Below are 11817 nucleotides of genomic sequence, written 5' to 3'. Positions count from 1 at the left end.
TTTCAAGTGCTTAAAAAAAACCTTGTTTGTATGCTGGTCTTGATTTGCTGCCTACTGTTTTATGGGATGTGAAAGCACCTATTTTTAATCCTTTTACAATTAGTCTGTTCAAAGAGAGTAATCAGAAACAACCATCCTGCCTCCCCTCTGGAGTTACGCATTACTGACTTTCATAGAAAGGGCTTTACCCAGAGGTTTACTTGACTAATTGTTGACCGACTAAAATCTCTGAGTGAAAACTTTGTTTATATGCCATCTGCATTTAAAAATAAGTTAAATTTAGTTTGTAGCAAAGAGCTGTATGATCAGTACACCCTTTAAAACTGCTTCTTTCTGATCAGATCTGACACAGCACAAGAAAACCTCAGAACTGAAGCATACTGAGACGCGGTGTAAAAACAGATGTCTTGACAGCCGTGTACATTCCGAGCACTGTTTTGGTATCGTAATGATGAGGCTTTACAGAAATGCCCTTTGAAAATATATGAGGGAGTTGAAGGACTCTGATGGTTTGAGAGATTAATGAGCATGTGTGCCTTTGTAAGCTGTTTATTGCATTTTGAGCAAGGATAATAATAATACACATGTAAGGTAAGTATATTAAAGATAAAAAGCTTTTAAAACACAAATCTGATTCTCCTAAAATGATATCGTTAAGAATGGGTGGCTAGGAAATAGGAAAGGAATGGGATGTCAAATTGTGAGGTAACCCGTTGTTCCCTGGAATAACTTTGTTTCTGAGTAAAGAACATTGATCTATGAGTTAAATTGTGTGTTTGTTAAGAGGGTGTTGGAGATCAGAGATAGATGGAAAATCCTGTCGTTTGCTGTTAGAGGCTGTGGTTGAGAATTACCTGGGATTTTCCCCAAAAACTCATACTGATCGTTCATGACTGCAGAGGACTATTTATCTTTAAAGTGGCCTGATTTTAGAGAACCAGCAAGTAGGTATGATGATGCTATTTTTGGCAGGTCCAACCCATGCAGAGGGTGGAATGCCTCTTTGGAAGCATTAGGGCTGTGTTCACGGCACAAGCGTTTGCTGACATTGCAGAGATACGATCTCAACTAACGTGTCCATCTCATCAGAAAGCCTGAAGTAAATGCATATCTAATGATGAAGCTAAACTTTACTAAATGTACCTTGTCTTATGGGAAATGTTTTTGCTATAGTAGAATGAAGTAGAGCCTTGTGAGCTGCTTTTGTGCCTACTTGGAGCATTTAGTTGGCACTATACGCTGATTTTTCTGGTGCTGAACTCCCAGTGCAGACATGGCTTGATTCCCCTTAGATGCCAGGGAGCTGAAGGGCTCAATCTAGGGCTGTCAGCAAATCAATTTTTAGGGGGCATTTATCATCTAACACCAGATTCAGAAAGTCTTTGAGAGAACTTTCTGGTCTTATTCTGGATTTTTTCCTTTCTTGTTTTTGAATTATTTTTTAATTATTCAGCTTCATCACAGAGTAGAATCTCTTTAAGTGAAGTAATGAGAATTAAAGACTGTTTAAAGGGAAATTGCACAGGGAACTTGCTTCATATGTACACAAAGTAATACTGCAATGTGGTTCCCTGTCCAGCAGCAAAAATATGTAGTAGAAATGGGAAAATTTGAGATACACAGGCATGTAGTAGTCTTTGCTTAAGGGCTGACATTAGTACCACAGCTTCATATTAAAGGAAATGTTATTTCAAAATAGTTTTACCATTATAAAATAATGCCAATATGTGTTTCCTGCTCCGATCTGATAAAATATTGCCTTCCTTTGATTAAGATACATTACTAGATTGTACCCTTTGAGACACACTGATGTATTAGCTACCAATCCAGACTAGCATGGTGTGATGTTCATTGCTTTACCTAAATGATACAGGTTGCATTCTTTCACTCACTACTTATCTTTCTAGCTATTTGTTTTCTGTTCTTATACAGCTGCTGTTTCTCCAATATCTGTTTGACTGTCCCAGGATTTGAACATTTAAACCAAGAAATGGCGTGTATCAAAAAGTGTGATATATGTTTGGTTTTACCATTTATGTGCAAAAGCTTACTGATTTGCTTTTGGCATGCAAGGAGAGTAACATGTAAATTAATATACTAATTTGTTACTTTCGGAGATGGTGACATCAAAGCAGTGCAGTTAATATTTTGACCAGTATGTTATGATGCCTGTGATGATTTATTTTCTGCCTGCTTACTTAGTTCCTACTCTATTTGAGCAGTTTACAAACGGTACTGGATTTAGCTTTACAATTGCGTATCTAGAGAGCTGCTACCCAAGGTAAGAAATTACTTCTGAATTACACAGGGTGTTTATGGATCAACCAGAAAATGAATCCAGCCAGCCTGTTTCTTAACTGCAAAACTGCCTTTCCTTCCAAAACTAACTCCTTTTGTTTTCTGGAGACAGGCCAGGTGTCTAAAACTAACCCGTAGCTGAATCCTGTCTTTTTTTTGTGGACAAACATGATTTCTCAAGTGACTTCAGTTAGAGGAACAGTAAATTGTGACTCACCAGTGAGTCATAGTAATACTGCAGAGGCCAAATAAAATGTATTAGGTTAATCTAGATGAAGAAATTAAGCACCCAAGCTTAAATGAACTGGGGACACTAAAATTTTCAATACAGCTGTTGAACTGTATCTCCTCAACAAAATACTCTGCCATCTAAATCCCTTCAGCATTTCCTCATGCCTCCATATGTCTTCTGCCTAGCTCCAGTGTCTGTGCCAGACTTAGCTGGGTATGGGATTCACCTGGAGCCTTATAGAAAGGTGCAAGCTCCTCTCTCTTGCTGAACTCAAACTCTGGTTTGGTTAATATGATCAGTCATGAAAGCAAAGCTACCTGGTAAGCTGTCACCATCAATCGCTTGCTGCAGACATCTGATGCAGAGCAGCAACTGTCAGTAGGTAAGCATGAGTAACTCTCTCTGTAACACCTAGTTGACATTAATAACTTATCAGTTAAGGATAAATAGTTGTCCCTGTGATACTCTACTAGTTGTGGCACAGGGTTTGGACAGTCATTCCTATACCGCTCCCTCAGTTTCATCTGTATCTCCATACTTCGGCCTTCACATGAATGGCAGCATGCTAATCATACATTAAATAAAGAACAGGGGCCTTGATTAAAAAGAAAAAATAAAAAGTTATCTCCCTAGTTCTATAAGCTGAATAATTCTTTGATGGTCTGCAGTAATTGCTTGCCTGAGGGCAGTATATTGTGAATGCCTAACTGAAGATATTTTATGTTGTATATTGCAGCAGGCTGGTTAGCTACCGTTAAGTCAGCTTTGCACAACAAAGGTTATGGGGAGATAGGATTAACTGTTCTTTTTAGAAAAAGCTAAAGAATAACAATTACATATGTTAGCAACTTACTAATGATGAATAAATTAAAACTGGAGTTGGAAGAAAGATTCTAGCCAGCAGAAGAGGAAAGGTCTTGATTAGCTCACCAATGGGAAGGGAAAGGACTTGAAACTGGTTTACAATGGAGCTGAGCAGTTTATGGAATAAATTGTTGGATAGTCTTGGCATTAAAAACTAAAGGGTTTTTTTAGGAGAGGTAGGTGTCTGACTTCTGGCTTTATGAGGGGATTGTAAAATGTTCGGTTGGTTGGTTGGTCTCATATTTTAATGAACCCAAAGTTGCAGTGATTCTGCTGAGATGTCCATTGACAGGAGGAACCTTTGTTTTCCCCTTAAGATGCGCAACTTCAAGTTTTATCTTGCAGGTTTTTTTTCCCGCTTTCTTCCTGCGTTCCTGTGAAATATTGGCAGTAAGGTATTGGTAACTAATACCAATATTGGGTAACGTACCCTAATGCTTTTGCTGGTATTGAGAGGACTCAGGCACTGGGGTGTCCTGCTCAGGTGTAGCAAAAGGGTTGGGTGCAATAGATGGTTCCTTTGAGTCCTGGGCTGCATCAGGCAGAGGATCCCAACTATCAAGGGTGGTCATATTCCAGGGAGTGACCTAATTTTAAGGAATGTTATTGAGAATGTTTAACATTTTCAGAATAAAGTCTGGGACCTGAAGTGCAATATGGCAGTGTCTGGACAGCCTGTAGGAACGCAGAGCATTGAAGTGGTTTAGTAACTTGAATTACAAGCACACTGTTTACATGCTCTGTATTATCTGCAGCTGCTTTTATAACTGATATTTTTAGTCCCCCCAAAAATACGTGGTTGTGAATTTGTCAGGTTAATGTTTTTATGAAGAACTTAAATGAAGAAAAATACAGCACCACAGTTAGTAAGTGTAGTGAGTCATTCTGAATAAAATAACAGGTTGTTTCTGCAAATTTAATCCCACAGAACTTCCATTGACAACAGCAGATATTTTTGCATAATTAACATTTAGCTTTCTACCTGTTTGTTAATACATTTTAGAACCCTTTTTTCTGTACTTTGTGCATATATTTACTAATGTTAAAATGTTTTATTTTAATCTGCATTTAATATTTACCCTTTAAAACTTTAAGTAGCATGTTTCTCTTATGAGAAGTACTTGCCCCTGATTCTTTCTTCTCTGCCATAGTTTCTACATTTCTGGTTTATTTTTTTCAAGGTTATTGTTTCTTCAAGTTGTTTTTTTCTTTGTGCAAAACCAATCTCATCACTTCATACGATGTAGAGTGTTCCCATGTGGACTGTTGTTTCTTTTTCACTGCAAATGTTGAAATTTAACATGCTCTTCAAAATGAGGATATAATTGTTATAGAGCCTGCTGTCACAGTACACCTTTGGGATGGACATGGTGTCCATATAGAGTGTTCAAACGGTAATCTTGCATGTTTTAGAGTTTTCTGGTTTGTTTGAAAATTTTATTTTCTAACCCACATGACTGAAGCTAACTTCCTAAACAGGAAGTGGGCATAAACTCAGTTTAAAGTCAGCATTTATTTGTGTCTATGGCCCTTCTTTGCATATGGACATCTCAAGTTTCTAGTAGAAGTTAATCATGGCACTTGAAAAGATGTTCCTGATATTCTCATAGTATAACGAATAAAGGGCTGAGACGAAGGTCTCTGGAAAAGGAGAGAAAGTAGAGGAAAGGAGAGGAAAGGAGATTAAAAGGGGAAAAGCAAAAATAAGAGGAAAAGAGAGAAGTGAAGGAAAAGAGAGAATGGAAGTAGTCCAAGAACAAGGCTTTGATTATTCACAGAGTAATAGAATAGCTTAGGTTTGACAGGACCTCAGGCAGTCATCTAGTTCAACCCTGGGTTCAAAGCATGTCCAACAAGAAGAGGTTACTTAGGGCTGTGTGTCCAGGCTATATCTCTGAGGATGTAGATTCTAGCTCCAGGCAACCTGGTATGGTACTGGACCATCATTACCCCCAGCTGGACTTGCTCCAGTATATCAATGCCTTTCCTGAAGCGAGGAGCCCAAAAGTGGACACAATGACTCAGGTTCAGGCGCAGAAGTGCTGAACAATCACTTATCTTGGCCTGGTGACTAGGCTTTTGATAATGCAGCCCTGTATGCGACTGGCCTTTCCTGCAAGGGCAAACTGCTGATTAACATTCAAAGGATTCTCCAGCTCCTTGTCTGCAAATCTGTTTTCTAGCCAGCCTATACCATTGCACAGGCTTATTCCAACCCAGGTGGAAGATCCTGCAGTTGCTTTTGTGGAACTCTGTGAGGTTCCTGTCAGCCCATTTCTCCAGCCCGTCAAGGAGTATCTGAATGCAGCCCTGCTCTCCGAAGTATTGAGTGCTCCCTCCAATTTGATGTCATTCACCAACTTGCTGAGAGTGCACTCTGTCCCATCATCCAGGTCATTAATAAAGACAACAAGTAGTGTTGGGCCCAGTGTGGATCCCTGAGGGAAGCCACCAGTAACTGGCTGGCACTTGGACTTTGTACTGCTGGTCAGAGCCCTTTGAGTCCAGCTGTGTGGCCAGTTTCCCTCAAGTCTGCTCATCCAGTCCACATCTCTCCAGTTTTTCTTCAAGGACGCAAGAGGAGACTGAGTCAAAGGCCATCCTAAAGTCAGAGCGTACAACATTCACTGCCTTCCACTTCCTTGTCCACAGTGCCAGAGTCATCCTTGGTAAATCCATAGGGGCTATTAGCAATCACCTTGTCCGTCATGTGGCTAGAAATGGCTTCTAGGAGATTTGCTCTGTAACTTTCCCAGGGACAGCGGTGAGGCTTGTAGCTACCTGAATCCTCTTCTTGCCGTCCTGAAGATGGGTGTGACATCTTCAAGACAGTCATCAAGAACCTGCCCTGATCACCACGATGTTTCAGTGATGGTAACATCAGCCATCTCCCTCAGTGCCCTGAGGTACATCCCATCTGGTCCTGTTGACTCCTGTATGGCCAGTTGGGCTCAAGAGTTTCCTCACTGTCTTCCTTTACAGCAGGCGTTGCTCCAGTCCCACAGGAGGCTCAGGGGCCTGGGAGGCCTGAAGGCAAAACCAACCAGTGAAAACTGAGGCAAAAAAGACATTGACTACCTTGGCTTTTTTCATGTACTTTGTCACTAGGTCCCTTTTGTCACGAGGCAGTGGGTCCACATTTTCCTTAGGCATCCTTTTGTTGTCCCTTACTGTGTCAGTCATATTCTAGTATTGTTACGTAGATAACTTCTCTGACAGACCAGGTGTAGATAAGCATCTCCATATAGATATTCTAAAACAAGGCATGAGTAATGTATAGAAAATTCTGAAAGCAATGGAAAAGATTAATTGAAATTTTCAAAGTAAAAGTACAGAATTATATAATGAAAGTTGAGAGCAAAAGTTTAAAATTAATCGGAATAAATTTTCACACAGTGGAGTCACCTGTACAAATGAGTTTCACAAAATATTTTGAAGGGCACTAGTTCTGACACTTTAAAAAAAGATACCTGAATGGATATTTGTGTAACACCTATTTATACTAGAGGTGAACTCTGTCTGAAAAACAAGAACTGGTGTCTTTGGAGGCATATGTCTGTGGTGCCTATGAACTTAACTGCTTTAGGAGAAAGGTTTCGTCTAGCTCCTCTAGATTGTCAGGTACTGAGCAGCGTCAGACACTGGACTTTGAATTGCACAGATCGCTACCCTGGACTGGGATGGTGCTTTCTGTGGTCTCTGTTGACATTAATGGTGAATATTAACATGTAAGGAACCTTTCAACATTCTCTAATCTCTTTTTAAAACGCACTTACAGGCATGGGAAATTCCTTTTTGTACTTTCCCATCTTATGATTGAGTGCACTCCTGCATGTGAAATCTTTGTGTCTGAGTCACTGTTTACCACAGGAGGAATAAAACCTGAAAAGCATGCCACGATTTTGGTACTCCCTCAGGTCATTTGGTAAGAGTAGAAAGAAATAATTTAAAATTACTTTTCTAAGAAGGGAAAAGATCTTTTTTCTTTGTTTTTCTTCTCTCTTCACTTATAAAACTTGATTTACTTCAGTGAATATTGTCTACTGTGGAAGCACTTCTGATGAAGAATTATTTTTGTATGTGGCACTCTTACAGCTGTGCCTATCAACTCCTACAACTCAAATAATTCGGATTTATTTTCAGAATGTGTTGTGTGTGTTTATACGGGTGTTTTTTTGTCTATGTAAGAAGGATTATATGCAAAATTGAAAGTTTTTCAGTAGTTCCTGAGTTAGCATTCTCTGTACATTCAAGTGCATCTGACTGTGTGTTAAACGGATGGTACTAAAAATGTTTCTATAATTAAACTGTATTTAAGTCCTCAGAGCGGAAACTTTTCAGCAAGCTGAACTTCAAATATAACAAACAAAATGATAACGAAATGTTCTTAAGCCACATCCTATTAAATGAGTAAAAATAATATTTGAAGGGTTACTTTTCATAGCTGTGGGTGTTGCATTTGGCAATTATGCAGAAAATGTAAGTTTTAATATTCAGACCAGAATTTCACATAGTATTACTCCTACCAGTAGTTCCTCCAGAAGGGAAATGTATTTTTGAGTGAACACTTCAAGTTATTCAGGTCGTGGTTTGTCCTGTTTGCAGAATTCCCTCTGAGTATAATAAGATCCCTTTCATGTAAAGGCCTGTGGAAACTCTTGAAAGTTTTGATAAGCTGGTGAGCAGTGAAAAATTACCCCGTGCAGCATCTGCGCCGTCGGACGCAAGACAGCACAGAACCACGGGCGAGGATTCAGCTGGGGAAGACGTGCACTTTGCTGATAGCCTGCTGCCTGCGGCTTGCTGCCCACAGCTTGCTGCCTGGAGGTCACCGCCACCGCCGCTCCGCCAGTGGAGCAGGTTGTGTCTACCTGAAGTGACCTTTTGTTCTTCCCTTCTCCATCCTAGGAAGTCGTCTTCTTCTAGAACCTCCCATATCCATGCCTTTGGCATTGCTCTCCTGTTGTCTTTAATACATCGTTTAGTTTTCTGGGTGTTTATCATGAGGAACACAGGCTTTGTATCTGGGTGTATGGATGAAATGCACTAGTTTATGTTCACAAGTTTAATCTAGGTATCTGGTCATTGTAAAAGGTGCTCGAGTCTCAAATTCTATGAAACTGCTTCCAATGAGGGTTTAGAAACTTAAGAAACATCTTGTGCTGTGATTAAGGTGAGGACCCTGAAGAAGGTTAGTTATTTGTAGGGCCATGGAAGTCACTGGCAAAGGGAAGTTAAATCAAACTGTCAATATTCCCATCTTAGATACTGCAGTCTATTGGCAATCTTCTAACACCTTAAGCCTGGGTGAATAATAGGAACTTAACTTCATAAGTGAAGTGGTTTCCATAACCTTTTGGGAAAGGTATAATCCTTACCATTTGACTATTTGAATCAAAGAGGTTTTGTTCTGATGCAGGAGACTACTGCTGTTCTTTTTATGTGCTGTATTTTGTAGAAACAGTCTGCTATTAGACTAAGTATGTTGCCTTCTCTGCTGCCTCCAGTCCTAAACATTTGGAAATAAGATACTTTTTGTCACCTGTTCTTCTTATTTGCTAATGAATCTATTATGCTGAATGCCGTAAGTAATCTAACCATTGGTTCCCAAGGAAGACCTTTGTTTGCAAGATGGTATTATATTTTGATTGTTATGTACTTAGGATTAATTACTTTTGATTGTTTTACACTACTGTTGCTAGTATCATTCTTATTAACCATCTGTATCTTTCTTTTTGCAGCTTGGGTCCTGTGTTTGCGCTGTTTGTACCATTTTATTCCTCCATTCCAAGAGTGCAGGTGACACAAGTATTAGGCCACTTTTCTATCACAAACAAGACACTGGTCTACATACTGGGTTTACAGGTATGGTATGTACTTGCTTGTTCATCTTTTAATGAATTACTCATGTTGTAGTTAGTATTTCTGTATGTTCCTCTATGAATTTTGATGCTTCCACATGTGTGATTCCCCATACGTTTAGCTAGTGACTGTCCCATCAACTAAAATATTGACAAACATGTGTTGCTAGTATGCATTTCTACATGCTGAAGTGCTGGGCAAGTGATCTTTTCTTCCGTTCTCTTCTGTCTTGATTGTCTGGCACAGGAAAATATAATAGACAATTCTACAATTTTTTTTTTTTTTGGTCAACAAAATGAACTAGATTAAAATAGATGAAAACAGAACCTGATGCTAAGGCATATGTATCTTTCACCTTTCTAATTTGCTTATATTCTTGATTTTGTTTATTTTCCCCTATTAGAGCTCAAACAAAGCTATAGAATACAGGGTTTTTCTATGGTAAGACTGTCAGTAAATAATCAAGGTTTTGGCTGAATTCCACTTTTATATAAATTAATAGTATTTGTATACCAAGCATTACCATGTGACAGGTAATTTAAAGTAGTGTAATGTAGAGCACAGCAATATCATGTAGTATTATGTTAAATATGAGTGGAAAAATATAGGTACTAGGTACAGAAAGGCAGTAGTTGTTCAAAAAACAACAACAAAAAAACCCCAGCAGCCTAGAAATGAATGGACACTTGTGTCACAACCTGAATTATGAAACAGGAGATGTGCAAACTTATGAGAAATTATACTCATTTTTATATATCCCAGGGACTCAAAAATAGCTCTAGCACTAGCAACGGAAAGCACCATAGTTATGTGAAGTGTGGTAGAGGGTATTTTAGAATGAGTGGTCAGTTTCAGAATATTGACTCCTGCTCCACATGAACATTTCATTCATCCCTTTTGCTGTTCAGCCTTTGGATTCCTTCAGTTTCTGCTCCAGCACCTTATTTTCTTGATCTTTCAGAAATCTTGTTTCCTCTCTTCTGAACCCATCAATTCCACTATTATTCCAGTCTTTGGGAAAGCCGTGATATTGTCTAAGCTCTTTTCCATTGTGTCCTTTGCCTTTTGCTTTCGTACACACACCACCTCCGATACAGATCATTCCTGTTACTAATCACTGTATCTTTGCTGGATCTTTCCCTGCTGCGTACAGAACAGTTGCTGCCGTGACACATCACAGAGGCTGAGGGAAAAATCATTTGCCTTCTCCTCATTTGTAAACTCTGTCCTTGCCTGAAGTCACTCTTTCCATAGTCAGAAGCCTAGAGGGAAGGTGTTCTCATGATTCAGTCAGTGTTGTGCAGAACTATTTTAGTAACCAGTATCAGTCTAATTTTCAGCCCGTTTTTCCAGTTGGTAATAACCTTCTCCAGGTGATTAATCACATACTTTACTAGAAGTGATGGGCTGCCCTGTTGGCTTATGAGGATTTTTTAAAAAATTCACTCCAACCTATTTCTGTGATTTCATATCGACAAATATGCTGCTGGGTGAGAACTTTATTTCTTTAATTTTGATGTTCATGCTTGGTCTCTCTGTGGAGTGACTAAGAGAGCTCTGAGAACTTCACTTGCACTGTCTGCCCCACTTGGAACTCTTCTCCTATTGCTGCTGAGTCATTTCCTTTGCTTCAGTGTATCTTTCAGACTTGTTTTTCTGTGCAGCCTATAACTGACATCCTGTTATACTTAGTATGCTATATGAAAATGAAATATATTGTTCTGTAGGAGGAGAACAATTGTTGGATCCCTGTGTTTTTTCCACTTCTGCTACTTCTGGAATACATCTTTTTTTAATGTTAAACTGAATTTTCACAGAGATAAATGTCTGACTTCTCCCATTGTCATAAGTACATAGCCTGTATAATATTGCAGTATAGTAGTTCAGACAACAACAGTTCTGTACAATTAAAACTTTAAATCACTGCTCTTGTCTTCTAGCTCTTAACCTCTGGTTCCTACATCTGGATTTTAGCCTTAAGTGGATTGGTAAGTCTTACCGTTTTAAAAATCATGTGTTACTTAAAACACTCGGTTATGTATACAATTAGTGAAGTATATTTGGACTCAAAAAGAAAGAAATCACTGAGTAACGTTTTTATTTGTGATAGTAAGGAGAAAGTTTTTGTGTTTAACTTCCAAAGGTGTAAAGCACTGGCTGGCTGGTGATAAACTGACAGACAACAAAAGAGCTGGTTAATATTTGCAGGGTGCCACTGCTCTCTGACACCCTAAAATTAATTTTATTAAAATTAGATATAGCTTTAGACCCACAACTATAAATGAGACTATTGAGGAAATGGTAGAAATGTTTACCGTATTGTTTATTTTTCAGTTTTCAGCAAGCCTCAAGCTTTTATTCCAAAACCCAGCTTTTAACAACTTTGCTGGGAGGATTTTTCATGTTTTGCTGTTCTCCTAGGACATCTGTAGTATAGCTATTTCTCACTATGATAACGGCAGTAAGGGTGCAAAATCACTTTCTTCAAGCCAGTCAGATAAAGTCGGTGTGGTCTGTCTTTTTCCTTTCTGACCCTGTTCTTAGTACTAAGGCTCTTAGTG

General features: G+C 39.0%; 1 protein-coding gene across 1 annotated transcript in view; it reads left to right on the top strand.

Moving 5' to 3' along the window:
- Positions 1-11817, top strand: part of UBAC2 (UBA domain containing 2) — a 103616-nt gene that overhangs the window by 61238 nt on the left and 30561 nt on the right. The window contains exons 5-6 of the mRNA XM_075526435.1: positions 9136-9259; positions 11197-11244. Coding sequence (XP_075382550.1) covers positions 9136-9259; positions 11197-11244 — 172 coding nt within the window. The remainder of the gene's footprint in view (positions 1-9135; positions 9260-11196; positions 11245-11817) is intronic.

Source organism: Mycteria americana, chromosome 1 (genome assembly GCF_035582795.1).
Source record: "Mycteria americana isolate JAX WOST 10 ecotype Jacksonville Zoo and Gardens chromosome 1, USCA_MyAme_1.0, whole genome shotgun sequence".
Taxonomy (NCBI): domain Eukaryota; kingdom Metazoa; phylum Chordata; class Aves; order Ciconiiformes; family Ciconiidae; genus Mycteria; species Mycteria americana.
This window is presented reverse-complemented; position numbering and strand designations above follow the sequence as displayed.